This window comes from Pelodiscus sinensis, chromosome 1 (genome assembly GCF_049634645.1).
Source record: "Pelodiscus sinensis isolate JC-2024 chromosome 1, ASM4963464v1, whole genome shotgun sequence".
In the NCBI taxonomy this organism is placed as follows: Eukaryota; Metazoa; Chordata; order Testudines; family Trionychidae; genus Pelodiscus; species Pelodiscus sinensis.
The window spans coordinates 327071087-327085255 of NC_134711.1; the positions used below are offsets into that span (position 1 = coordinate 327071087).

Below are 14169 nucleotides of genomic sequence, written 5' to 3' on the forward strand. Positions count from 1 at the left end.
GATGTACTAGGCTGGTCCAATCAGTGTTTACCTTTCTTTTCTAGAACAAGACCAGGAGATTTCATGATACTTAATGAGACATAAGTCTTCCCTCAGTGCCCATGGAGAAACTCCCAAGATCTCAAGAAAGATCCCCATAAACTAGGTCTTGGATTTACATCACCACTAGGAAGACTGAATCATACCTGTTAAACCTCTATCCCAGTGGCCGGTAGCAAGTACCATATAGTGAAGTGTAAGGTGAAAGATGGCCGGTGATATGCACCTATCAGATAATATGCTCCCAGACAAATTTTCTACCTGATGTGATGTGAAGCCATTTATAAACGTGTTGCTTTCCCTTATCATATGTTTTTTTTCTCTTTTCCCACTCATCTAAGTACAAATTATGCCACTAATCCTCTTCAGTACATGGGATAAATTCTTAGGGGAAAGATCTCAGCTCTCTAAGAGTGACGTCTGTGACAACACTTTACATTTACATGTGTAAATTCAATCAGACCCAGGCTCTATTACTGCTCCCTTATAAAATGCTCCTAGTGATACATTCTGACCCTGTAGAATCCCTGCAAGAGAATCTGAGGTTTTCTGTTGGCCAGTGCTGACTGAATCCAGAGATTTCCATCATTCTACTCACTTCTCTTCATCCTCTCAGGACCTGAAACCTCTTCCATGAGAGGGTTTTCAGATATCTGCAAAGTCTCCAGATGACAGAGAGTATTAATTCAGCTTGGCAGTGGAGTGGTTAATATCACACGTGATAGAATAGTGAAAACACTAGGTTTGCTCTAACAGCCATGGGAGTGTGCAAATTAATTCAGCCACAGGTGTGTGGAACAGGTTCTGGAAAAATTATGTACAACTACTATGATACTGCTCCTTCCTGCCCCCCAGCTCTAATCTTTGCTGAAATGCTCACCAGCAGTTCTGTTTGCTGAGATTATGTTGGAAAGCCTTGCACGGATATCGCAGGGGGTTAATGTTCACACATATGAATCATAGAATCATAGAGCTGGAAGAGACCTCAGGAGGTCATCAAGTCCAGCCCCCCGCCCAAAGCAGGACCAACCCCAACTAAATCAACACAACACTCCACATGTGACCTCACTGGAGCCAAATAAAGGGTAATAATTAGTTCTGTAGATCTGCAGGCAATGCTCCTCCTAATGCACCCTAATATGCCATTCGCATTCTTGGCTACAAGAACACACTGTTGACTCATATCCAGCTTCTCATCCACTGTTACCCCCAGGTCCTTTTCTGCCGAACTGCTACTTAGCCAGTCAGTCCCCAGCCCGTAACAATGCTTGGGATTCTTTTGTCCCAAGTGCAGGACTCTACACTTGTCCTTGTTGAATTTCATCAGATTTCTTGAGGCCCAATCCTCTAATCTGTCTAGGTCACTCTGGACCCTTTCCGTACCCTCCAGTGAATCTACCTCTACCCCTAGCTTAGTGTCATCTGCAAGCTTGCTGAGGATACAGTCCATCCCCTCATCCAGGTCATTAATAAAGATGCTGAACAAAACCAGCCCTCGAACCAATCTTTGGGGTTGAAACTGACCGCCAACCAGACATCAAGCCATTGAACACTACACATTGGGCCCGACAGTCTAGCCAGCTTTCTATCCATTTTACAGTCTACTTATCAAATCCATATTCCCTTAACTTGCTGGCAAGTATATTGTGGGAGACAGTATATAAATGCTTTGTTAAAGTCAAGGTGTATCACATCCACTGACTTTCTGATATTCACAGAGCCAGTTACCTCATCAGAGAAGCTAATCCGATTGGTCAGGCATGACTTGCCCTTTGTGAATCCATGTTGACTATTCCTGATCACTTTCCCCTCTTCCAAGTGCTTCAAAATTGATTTCTTGTGGGTCCCTTCCATGACTTTTCCGGGGACTGAGGTAACGCTGACTGGTCTGTAGTTCTCTGGATTGTCCTTCTTCCCCTTTTAAAAGATGGGCACTACATTTGCCTCTTTCCAATCATCTGGGATCTCTCCCAATCTCTACAAATTTACAAAGATAATGGCCAAAGTTTCTGCAATGACATTTGCCAACTCCCTTAGTGCCCTCGGATTCATTTAACCCGGACCCATGGATTTGTGGATGTCTACCTTTTCTAAATAGTTCTTAACCTGTTCTTTCTCCACCAAGGGCTGTCCACCCCCTTCCCATACTGTATTGCTAGTGTAGTAGTCTGGGAGCTTTCCTAGCCTGTAAAGACAAAGGCCAAGAAAGCATTGAGTACTTCATCTTTTCCCACATCATCTGTCACTTGGTTACCTCCCTCATCCAGGAAGGGCCCCACACCCTCTCTGATCACCCTCTTCTTGCTAACATGCCTGTAGAAACATGTCTTTTTACCCTCCACAGCCCTTGCTCGCTTCAATTCCAATTGCTAGAAACAGCTTCTGGTCAGTCGCCAGGAGACAGTATCATATAATTGTTCACTGAACAAAGAGTGAGTAGCACAAACCCGCTGCAAACAGTATTTGGGTACTTCCGAAATACTTTTGAAAGCAAAAGGCAGTGAATAATAAAGTTACCTCTGCTCCTTCCTGTGGAGAATCCAACAGCTCTGCTGATGGCTTCCAATATACAAGCATGGCATGAAAGATTGCTTTATAGTCTATGTAATACAGCGAAGAAGTTTGGTGTAACTTTTGCAAATCTATACTTTGGTACGCGTATATCAACCCATTCTTTCGCCTCCGATCTAACTACAGGGAAGATTTCTCAGGTTCTATCCCTCAAAAAATGAGGTTTACGGGATCTTTTGAAAAAGGGTTTATTTTTCAACAGATCCCTGTCTAGACTGCAGGGTTTTTTTCGAAAGAGCTCCGTTTCGAAATCCCTACTTCTCACATTCCATTTAAATCCCTACTTCATTAACAATTTCGACATGCCTAATCTAAATCTCTCTGTCAATGGAGAGGTGTAGTCTAGACACAGCCTGACAGTCAACGGGGGAGCTATAATAGAGACAATGGTTTGCAAGGGTGAGACCCGGGCATGCTACCACTGCTATATTTCCCTGCACAGCTCCTGGTATGGGTGATCACAGTTAGGTCACTCGGGTCATCCCAGCTGGTTTGGGCTTGTTCTAGTTAGTTCTGTGCTATGCAATAAAATGGACACTGGCAACTGTTCCAGCTCTCTGTATTTCCACTGATTTCTTCCTATACTGTGAAACTCCCCACGACATAACACCCAGCAGGCTCTCAAACGGAGGAAAAACAGGTGCTGGGCCCTTTTGGACATGCTAGGAAGCCCAGTCGACCTGCAGTGTGCGGTAGTCCAGAGCCCAGTCTGTGTGTGGGTGGACTGTGTGATTCCAGCCCATGACGGGGCTGGGTCGGAGACCTGACATCTGGCACTTGCAGAGCAGAGAGGGGAAGAGGTGCTGGCAGCTCTGTAACTCTGAGGGGCTCGACAGGGCAGAAGAAGTGGAGCCATCTAGCCAGGACACAGAAATATGCCCTGTCAGATGTACTACTGCAGAGCAGTGAAGCCCTGAATTAAAAACCAGCCAGAGAATAAAATCCCGGTAAAGGCCTTTGCGGGTTACAGTTGTGGGAGCAAATTCGCCTGAGGGGATTAGGGAGTCAGTGCTGAAGTTCCAAGCGGGGCTCCGTGAGGTTCCATGTGCTCTGGGCTCCATGGGGTCTCCTCTCAGCCAGCCCCCGACGGGTTGGAGCCCAGAGCTCATGGCACCTCTTGAAATACAACCCCCTGAGACATCCTGACTCAGCGCATTTGGGTGTTAGCGCTTGGAGCTCGCTGTGAATGTGAGAGTTTTGTGACGCTTGACCCACCCACCCTAGCGCATGGGCTAAGATACAGGTTTCCACCCCACCTAGCACTGCCCTCCAGCCCTGTCCCTGCATCACCCCACATCCCAGCCGAGTCCTCTGCCGCTGCACAGAACATCAGCAAATGCCAACCGCTCCCAGCCTTCTCTGTTCAGGGCTCCTTTCAAAGACAGTGAGACCTGCCAACGTACCCAGTTCCTGCTACCAGGGGAGCTGCTAAGACCAAAAGTCTTCACCATAAATGACAAGGAGTCATCGGAGAGGTTGCAGGGGCAGCAGGCAGTGTGTGTTCAGACTGGGAAGCAGCTGCCTTTATACAACATGCAGGCACTTTTCCTTAGGGGCCGCTTAGCCATCAGGGAACCTCATCTGTTTGGCTTTCTGTGCACCAGCTTTAACCCCCTCACGGCAAATGGCAGGAGGTCAAATCACAGGGGATGTGCATGATTCTACCCATATTTGGGAACAGCTCTGTCACTCTGCAGATCCAGGAGAAGGCAGGACTCAGTGTTATCGTCTGTAACTGAATTCTTTTTGGGCTCCTGTTTAGTGATCTCACAGGAGTGTCATTCCCGGAGTTTCTGCCAATCTCAGCCTGCTGAGCTGCCGGCTGCCCGCTCCTAGTCACTGGCCCCAGGTAGGCTGGAGGGTTCAGGGATTAATCTGGTGGCCTGGGACTTGGAAGAACAGGTGCCAGTTCCAGATTCTGCCACAGTTCACTTCTGTGACCTTGGGCAACTCTCTTAGTCCATCAGTGCCTCCATAACATGTGTTTGAATATGGCACAATGTAAAGGTGCTGGCCACCCTCACCAGATGTGGGACCCAATCCTGGGAAGCAGTGAGTCTGAAACACTCTTGGGAGATATAGTGGATCATCAGCTGAACATGAAATCCCAGTGTGATGCTGCAGTTCAAGTAAAATAGGGCAATCGGGTGAAGTCCCGAAGAGCTCCCTGTGAAAATTGTTTTAAAGAATAATCATTTGAAGTGGCCATATTTGTATTCATTTTTGTAAGTGTGTTGGGTTTTTTAAAATTAATCATTTGGAATTGTTTTATTTGCACTTTCTTGCTCTACCAGAAACCATTGCTCTGTGAAGAAGGGTGGTCTTGCAGGGCCGGCCCACAACGTTTTGGCACCTGAGGCAGGGAGCTCAAATGACGCCACGATGCCCCCTTTTCTCCTGCCTGCCTGTTCTGTCTCTTGTGCCCTCCTTCCCCCAGCACAGCACCCCCCATCTCTGTGCATCTAGAGCAGAGAGAATACAGATGCACCAGCAGCAGACACAATTTTCTACACTCTGGGTCCCAGTGGCGCCTCCCCACAGTCTGGCGCCTGAGGCGGCCGCCTCAGTTCACCTCATGGTAAGGCCGGCCCTGTGGTCTTGGGTACCATTTCCCAGTCTTTCTGTGAGTGGAGATGTGCAGGGGATGTGAAGAGGCAAGAGATGGGAGATGCCCGTTCTGTGTGGACCAGATGTCCAGAAGACAATGACCTGTAGGCCTGATCTTCCCTGCCTCAGTGGAGTGTAGAGCAGCCTGGGCTGTTGGTAACAGCTTCCAATACCACAGACTGAGGACAGTGGCCACAGTGGTGTGTCCCCATGGGGCCTGAGGTAGCCCTGTAGGAGCCCTGCCATGGGTACTTGCCATGCCTGACGCTCAACTGAGACACTTAAAACAAAAGTCCCTTTAGGGGGACACATTAGCTCAGTATTCTGTAGAGCCCGCATCCTGCTGCCCGTCGGACCCATCCTCCTCCCTCTGGCAGGAGCCCCTCCCCTGCTTGCTGTGGGGAGCACAGGCTCAGGCCTGTTGTAACCCCTGCCTGAGGCCCTCCCCCCAGGTAGGGCAGAGCTGGGCTGTGATAAGAGCTACCCCGGGAGCCCAGGCTGATGAGAGGAGCCCCAGACTCTGCAAATTCCCTAAGAGTATGTTCTAGGGCTGCAGGGACACACGCTGCAGCTGCTCCTTGACTCCCCTCCTCCCCCAGCCATCTGCCCAGGACAGGAGGAGGGTCTGGGGCTCCTCACAGTAATTGGGTCCCAGGGCAGCTCTTACCATGGCCCAGCTCTGGCCTGCCTGGGGAAGGGGCAGAGCCTCAGGTCAACAGGAAGGGTGAGGGGAGATGCGGGGAGAGAAGCAGCAGAGGGAGGTGCCTCGGGGGAAGACGACAAGCCGGTGCAGAATGAGAATGGGGCTGTGGTGCCGGCCTGTGCTCTGCTTTTACCTTTTGAAAAGAGGTTCCCCCTGCACGGGAAAGGCTGGGCTGGGCTAGGATGGGGGCAGGAGCTCGCCGTGCTAGTGTGGGGCAGCGGATTCCTATTTCCACCCCTCTGCAAGCAGCTGGGGCAGCACAAATGGAAGGGGCCTGAATCTCTTCCAAGGATTCCTGCATGCCAGGCCCCTGCCCACACACACAGCTCTGCCCTGCCTCGGTGGGGTGGGCTCTGCAGGGGTGTGATGAGCAGAGACATCCATGCCAGGTGGGGGCTTCCTGACTGGCTGGCCTGGGGGCTCCTGTGATAACCCTGTCTCTGGCATGACCCCATCGATAGCCCCTGGCTGGGAGTGCAGGGAGCGGGTGGGTGTCTGGGCCCCTTTTACAACGTCTGTTTATATTTGGCACAGCAGCTCTGGATCACACAGAACACAGAGTATTCAGGAGGGACCAGAACGTTGACTGAATAGCCACTCTGCCGCTGTTTTCATTGCTTGTTATACAACAGACAAGCCAGAGACATCCCAGGGGTCATGGGAAACAACAGCCACAGCCCTTCTCAAGAAAGATGTGGAGAAATTGGAAAGGGTACAGAGAAGAGCGACAAGAATGATTAAAGGTTTAGAGAACATGACCTATGAAGCCAGGCTTCATGAACTGGGCTTGTTTAGTTTGGAAAAAAGAAGATTAAGGGGGGACATGATAGCGGCTTTCAAATATCTAAAAGGGTGTCACAAGGAGGAAGGAGAAAATTTGTTCCTCTTGGTTTCTGAGGACAGGACAAGGAGTAATGGGCTTAAAGTGCAGCAGGGGAGGTTTAGATTGGACATTAGGAAAAAATTCCTAACTGTCAGGGTGGTCAAATATTGGAATAAATTGCCAAGGGAGGTGGTGGAATCTCCCTCTCTGGAGATATTTAAGAACAGGTTAGATAGACATCTGTCAGGGATGGTGTAGACGGAGCTTGATCCTGCCTTGAGGGCAGGGGGCTGGACTCGATGACCTCTCGAGGTCCCTTCCAGTCCTATGATTCTATGATTCTATGATTCTCTTTATTAACTGTAGCTACAGGAAATCTGACATTAGAGCAGCCACGCATGCAAGTCTTTATGGGACAACATCCTACCAGTGCCCTAGTCCTCCACAAACACAGGAGAGTGGACGTGAGGGCCTCCTCTCGTCTTGGCAGTAAGGATCCAGGATAGAACAAGTAGCCACACCCTGTGGATTTTTTCTGCTGGCTCCACACAATTGATGATAAACTGCCCCTTCACTTGACAAATAGCCGGATTAACCTCTCACGGAGGTGTTTGCTTTTCACGCTGTACACCACTGGGTTCATCAGGGGAGGGACCAGCAGGTAGACGTAGCCCAGGATTATCTCAAGCAAGTGAGAGGAGTTGTTCCAAAATCTGTGTATCACAGTCAAGCTGATCTCTGGTGTGTAGAAGAGCAGGACAATGCAGAGGTGGGAGACGCAGGTGTTCAGGGCCTTGAGACACTCCGCCCGGGATGCAACGCTCAGCACTGTTTTGAGGATCATCACATAAGAGAGGAAGATCAGGAGGGCGTCTAAGCCCATTACTAAAAGTGAACCAGTCAAGCCATAGATGCTGTTGACTGTGATGTCCGCACAAGCCAGCTTCATGACTTCCTGGTGCAGGCAGTAGGAATGGGAGAGGACATTGTCTCGACAATATCGGTACCGTTCCAGGAGAAGCGGGAACGGGAGTATAAAGGCTACCCCTCTTAGCACACACAGAAGTCCCATCTTGGCTATTCTCGGCAGGGTTAAGATTGACGTGTATCTCAGTGGGTTACTAATAGCAACAAAGCGGTAAAGGGCCATCAACAGGAGCACAGACGATTCAGTGGTTTGAGTAAAATGGATGAAGAAGAGCTGGGTGAAACAGGCATTGAGGCTGATCTCCCTAGTATTAAACAATAAAACACCCAGTATTGTCGGCATGGTGGCTGTGGATAAGCCAAGGTCCGTGAGGGCCAACATGGAAAGGAAAATGTACATGGGCTCATGGAGGCTTGGGTCTGTTTTTATAATAAACAGAATGACTGAATTGCCCAGTATCAAAATAGCATACACTAAACAGAAGGGGATCGCGATCCAGAGATGGACGTCTTCCTGCCCCGATATCCCGGTGAGAAGGAACACGGAATGTGTGGATTTGCTGTCATTGACAGCTGACATGATGAACTGGGTTGGTCCAATCAGTGTTATGGTTTTTTTCCCTAAAAGGAGAAATAACAGGATATTACATGATATTTAATGAGACATGATTCTGTTCTCCACACAAGTGTAGGAGCTCCCAGGGTCTCACGGAAGAGTACTAAAGACATAGTCTTGGATTTAGGAAGATAGGCATTGCCAGACTGGATCAGATCTGTAGTCCCTGTGTCGCAGTATCCTTGCCAGGGGTTAAGAATATGGCAATTGATATGGGTACGAGCCTAATCTGACTAGAATATTCTAGGTTTGTCCTCCTACCCTGGTCACAGAGATTGGGAGCTTTGTAGCTCTATTTCTAGAGGTGGGTCTGGGAGCTTGCAGCAGTCACGCTTAAACCGAGAGTGGTGCCAAATTCAAATGATTTTTATGATGATTGGTATTAAGATTGCAAACAATACAAACCATACACCAAGGATCACACAAATGGATTCAAGAACTCTGGAGGGTAGCATAAAAGAACCCTGATTATAGAATTGTAATTGGTCTAAGTATACCGCTACAATTACCTAGTATAGCATGATCCTCACGTACACCATCCTGGAGAACCAAATCGTGGAGGACCAGCCTGTCTCCACTGGTGGAACGTGGATCTCAGTGAATGGTGAAGAACTATTACAGAGTACAACAGTAGAGAAACCCAGGCTATGTCTACACTGTGGGAGTTTTCGGGATACCAGAGTTATCCTGGAAAAACCCTGCTGCGTCCAGGGAACATGTTGGCTCTTCTGCTTTTTTTCGCGGAAGAGCAGACATGCTTTTAGGAGGAATAAGGGCTCCTCCAAAAGTGGAGGCTTTTCTGTCATTTGGCCCCATCTAGACAGGGCCAACTGGCGGAAAAGCCTCTTCCGGAAAAGCAATCTGAAAAAGCTACACAAATTGCGGAGCAAAATTTGCGTAGCTTTTTCCGAAAAAAACACCCCTATAGTATAGATTTAGCCTCAGAAAGAATAAGGAAGGAAAGGGTTTGAGGTAGACATAAAGGGTACGTCTAGACTACAGGGTTTTGTTGACAGAAGTTTTGTCAACAGATACAGTCGACAAAGCTTCTGTCGACAAAGAGTGTCTAGACTACAGCCAGTTCTGTCGACAAAGCAAGCTACTTTGTCGACATAACAGTGTGGATGCAAAGGACAGTGTAGATGCAATAATGCCTTCTATCGACAGAACTCTGTCGATAAAAGGCGTTATTCCTCGTAGAATGAGGTTTACATACGTTGACAAAACTGCTGAATTTTGTCGACGTTATGTCAACATAACTCTAAGGCAGTGTGGACGCAGGTATAGTTTTGTCGACAAAAGTCCACTTTTGTCGACAAAATCCTGTAGTCTAGACACACCCAATGTTCTTAGTGAGGAAGTAAAATCCTGTCAGACAATTACTTCCATAGGTTTTTATGGGTCCCCTTTGCATCATCTTTTGCTAATCCCTTTAAGCCAAAAACAGATTTCCTCACCTGAAAACTTGAGGGTACACATATTTGATTGGCTGATTAAATTGGGGCATCCTTTAATATGCATGAAAAAAATAACTTGATGCCCTTTTGGATCAGTTTCCTGAAGTGGGAAAAAGGAACTTGTAGTCAAGTATTATAATGCCTTCTGGTTCCTTGGTCAGGAAGCCAGTTTGGCTGGGTCTTGCATATTTAGATCTTTTTAGATCTCACGAGGTATTGACTCACATCTAATCACACTAGGCTGGCTGTTACGAGTGTTCTGGCCCAAGTGAAGATATCACGACAAACCCTTTCACAACTTCTAAAATCCATATACAGAGTTTTATCTATATACTAGCCAATTAGCCCGTCATAAGACGGGATTTTCAGGTCTTCTTTCCTGAGCTCTCTCTCTCACTCTCTCCTCCTACTGCCTCCCCGCCTCTCTCTCATCTCTCCTCCACCTCCCAAAGGGCCGCTTGCCACCACTTGCTCCCCTGCTGGGAGCACCACAGCACACCATGGAGGGAGGGGAAGGGGGCAGGGCTGGCTGGAAGGGGGGTGGAAAACAGAGCTGGGGGGGATTAGGGGCTATGGGGCTGGAGGGGAGGATGGGGGGGCTATAGGAAGGGGGAGGGAAACAGCGCTGGCGGGGAGGAGGGTCTGGGGGGCCGTGGGGCTCGCTGAACCACCACGGAGGGAGGAGAAGGGGGGTGGGGCGCTGACGTACACGGCCAGGAGGCGTGGCCGTGTACGTCAGCATTACAGACTCACAGACAATGGGCTACTATATGGGGGTATGTCTACACTACCCCGCTAGTTCGAACTAGGAGGGTAGTGTAGACATACCCTATATGATTAGCCTTTAATTATACCGCTCCTGCCAAAGCTAACTTTTTCCAGGGTAAAATCCCTGCAGGCACTTGCATTACTGCTAGGCTGTGTCTACACTGGTGCAGCTCTTGCACAAAAACATGACACCTGTCTACACTGGCCGTGCATTCTTGCACAAGTAAACTGATATACTGTAGAAAATCAGGGCTTCTTGCATGAGAATTCTGACTCTCCCTCTCAGGAAGACGCCCTCTTGCTCAAGAGCTCTTCCAGAAGAGGCCAGTGTAGACAGGCAACATGAATTTCTTGCGCAAGAAGCCCCTATGGTTAAAATGGCCATCAGAGCTTTCTTGGCAAGAGAGCGTCTACACTGCCATTGATGCTCTTGCGGAAAAGCACATTTCTTGTGCAAAAACACATGGCAGTGTAGACACACTCTTGTGGAAGACTTTTTGTGCACGAACTCTTCCGTAAATAGATTATTTAAATCGCCGCTTCATTTTCCTTTTCCCAATAAACAAATCTACATGGCTCCATCGATGGAGCCATATAGTCTAGAGATATGGTCACACCCATGAATATATGATACCAGGAGACAGTGTCATACAACAGTGTGCTGAACAAGGAGTTAATAGCACAAACCCGCTGCAAGCAGTATCTGGGTACTTCTGAAATACTTTTGAAAGCCAAAGGCATTAAATATAAAGTTACCTCTGCTCCTTCCTTTGGAGAATCCAACAGCTCTGCTGATGGCTTTCAATATACAAGCATGGAATGAAAGATTGATTTATAGTATTTGTAATACAGTGAAAAGCTTTGGCATAACTTTTGCCCACCAATACCTTGGTACACACATATCCAGCCATTCTTTCCCCTCGGACAGGGAAGATTTCTCAGGTTAGAGTGGATCTAACAATGTAGCTTCTGACATCTAGATTTCTACAGAACATGACAACATCATAGAATCATAGACCTGGAAGGAATCGTGAGACATCACCAAACCCTGTCTCTTACACTCATAATATCAAGACAAACATGATTTTAGACCTTCCCTTTCAGGTTTTATTGTAAATTGTTCTTTAAAATCTCCAATGACGGAGATTCCACAACCTCCCTGGGCAATTTATTCCAGTACTTAACTACCCTGATTGTTAGGAAGTTTTCTTATTGTCCAAACTAAACCTCCTATGTTGCAATTTAAGCCCATTGCTTTGTGTCCTATCGTCAGATTATAGACAATGTTTTGTTTCCCTCCTCTTTGTATCCACCTTTTAGGTACTTGAATGCTGTTATCACGTCCCCTCAGAGTCTGCTTTTTTACAGTCTAAGCAAACCCAAATCTTTCCATCTTCACTCCTAGGTGATGAGATTCCAAGATCTCAGTGCTCATGCTGCCATTTGTTGGCAAATAGACATCTAGTTGTTCCGCTCCCGAGGTTAACAGCTGGCCGGTTCTCCCCAGCTGACTGGTTCTATCAATCCGTAGCCTGAATCCAGAGAGGTAACTTAAAGAACATGTCTCTTCAATCCATGCCTGGGGATGTTTGCGGTACGACTATATTGAATCCATTATTGGGATGTTTATGTTATGTCTGTATGGGTTAAACCAATCTGGCTTCTCTTAATTAATAGCAGGCTACTGGGATGTAAGCGGGAAGGGAGAACAAAAGCCATCGCTCAGGGGAGTTCTTAGGGAGAGTGAAAGTTGACAGAGGAGGTACAACCTAGGGCAGGTAATAACACAGCGGTGAGTCACTAGAGTTAGCTCCAAAGTTCTGCTTCTGCTACATTTCCCTACACAGGTTTGGGGGATCACAGCTCCCGCTGGATGTGCATCACCGTTCTGGACAAGGAGAGCGGCAGGAAATGTCACAGGCCGGGACACCGTTTTCGGTATGTCTCATTGGCCGGAAACAGAGATCCACATCCAACAGGAGCTGCAATCGCCAGTACCTGCGGCTGAGCAGGTAAATATAGGGGAGAGGGCCCGCCAGGGGCAAACCCTGGTGGAGCGGCCGGTACTTGTCTCCTCCAACCTATGAAAAAGCCTATTTCTGGGCTCCAGCCACGTTACCCAGCTTGTTCTGCCAGCGCTGGGGGTTTGTCAACAGGCAGGGCAGCTGTTGCGGAGAAACTCTTCAGACTGACAGGCACAGACATGGCTGGGGAAGTCTGAAGGCCCTGGGCCTGCCTGGGTCCCTCTCAGAGTGGGATGGTCTGGGAGCGGAGACCTGGCCTGACTGTTGTTTGAAAACCCTCCTGTTCTCCCATGTTTCGCTTGATTTCTGCTGTTCGGATTGCTCAGTATTTAGGTTCCAGAAGCCTGGCTGGTCACGTCTCCCCACTACTCCCAGCAGGCTCTCAAACGGAGGAACCAGAGGTGCTGAACCCTTTTGGACGTGCTGGGAAGCCCAGTCAACCCGCAGTGCGCTGTAGGGCAGAGCCCGGGCTCAGGGTGGGTGGATTGTGCCATTCCAGCCCACGATGGGGCTGGGTCGGAGGCCTGACATCTGGCACTTGCAGAGCCGAGAGGGGCAGAGGTGCCGGCAGCCCTGTAACTCTGAGGGGCTCGACAGGGCAGAAATAGTGGAGCCATCTAGCCAGGACACAGAAATACACCCTGTCAGACCTACTACTGCAGAGCAGTGTAGCCCTGAATTACAAACCAGCCAGAGAATAAAATCCCGGTAAAGGCCTTTGCGGGTTACAGTTGTGGGAGCAAATTCGCCTGAGGGGATTGGGGAGTCAGTGCTGATGTTCTCTAAAGGTATCTAAAAGGGTGTCATAAGGACGAGGGAGAAAACTTATTCATCTTGGCCTCTGAGGATAGAACAAGAAGCAAGCGGCTTAAACTGCAGCAAGGGAGGTTTAGGTTGGACATTAGGAAAAAGTTCCTACCTGTCAGGGTGGTCAAACACTGGAATAAATTGCCCACGGAGGTTGTGGAATCTCCATCTGTGGAGATATTTAAGTGTAGGTTAGATAAATGTCTGTCAGGGATGGTCTGGACAATATTTGGTCCTGCCATGAGGGCAGGGGACTGGACTCGATGACCTCTCGAGGTCCCTTCCAATCCTGGTATTCTATGATTCTATGATTCTATGTTCCAAGCGGGGCTCCACAAGGTTCTATGTGCTCTGGGGTTCATGTGGTCTCCTCTCAGTCAGCCCCTGACAGGTTCGAGCCCAGAGCTCCCGGCATCTCTAGAAATGCAACCCCCTGAGAGATGCTGACTCAGCGCAGCTGGGTGTTACTGCACTGAGCTCACGGTGAATGTCAGATTTTTGTGCAGCCTGTCCCACCCTGCCATAAATCATGGGCTAATGCAGAGGAGGGTTCCCATGCTATCGCGCGCAGCCTGCCGTCCAACCCTGTCGCTATGTTACACTGACAGCCCAGCCAAGACTTCTGCCACAGAAAAACATCAGCAAATGCAAACCACTCAGAGCCTTCACCATTCAACGCTCCTTTCAGAGACAGTGAAACCTGCCAACGTACCCAGTTCCTGCTAGAAGGGAGCCGCTGGCACCAGGGGTCTTCACTGTAAATGACAAGGAGTCATCAGAGAGGTTGCACAGGCAGCAGGCAGTGTGTGTTCAGATAGGGAGGCAGC

The 14169-nt window shown here is 48.7% G+C and overlaps 1 protein-coding gene across 1 annotated transcript; it reads right to left on the reverse strand.

Annotated features, from left to right (window-relative positions):
• Positions 1–7314: 7314 nt before the first annotated feature.
• LOC102458312 (olfactory receptor 51G2-like) lies at positions 7315–8250 on the reverse strand. Its single transcript, XM_006132531.2, has one exon. It carries the CDS (start codon positions 8248–8250, stop codon positions 7315–7317), a length of 936 nt encoding a protein of 311 aa, XP_006132593.2.
• Positions 8251–14169: the final 5919 nt, after the last annotated feature.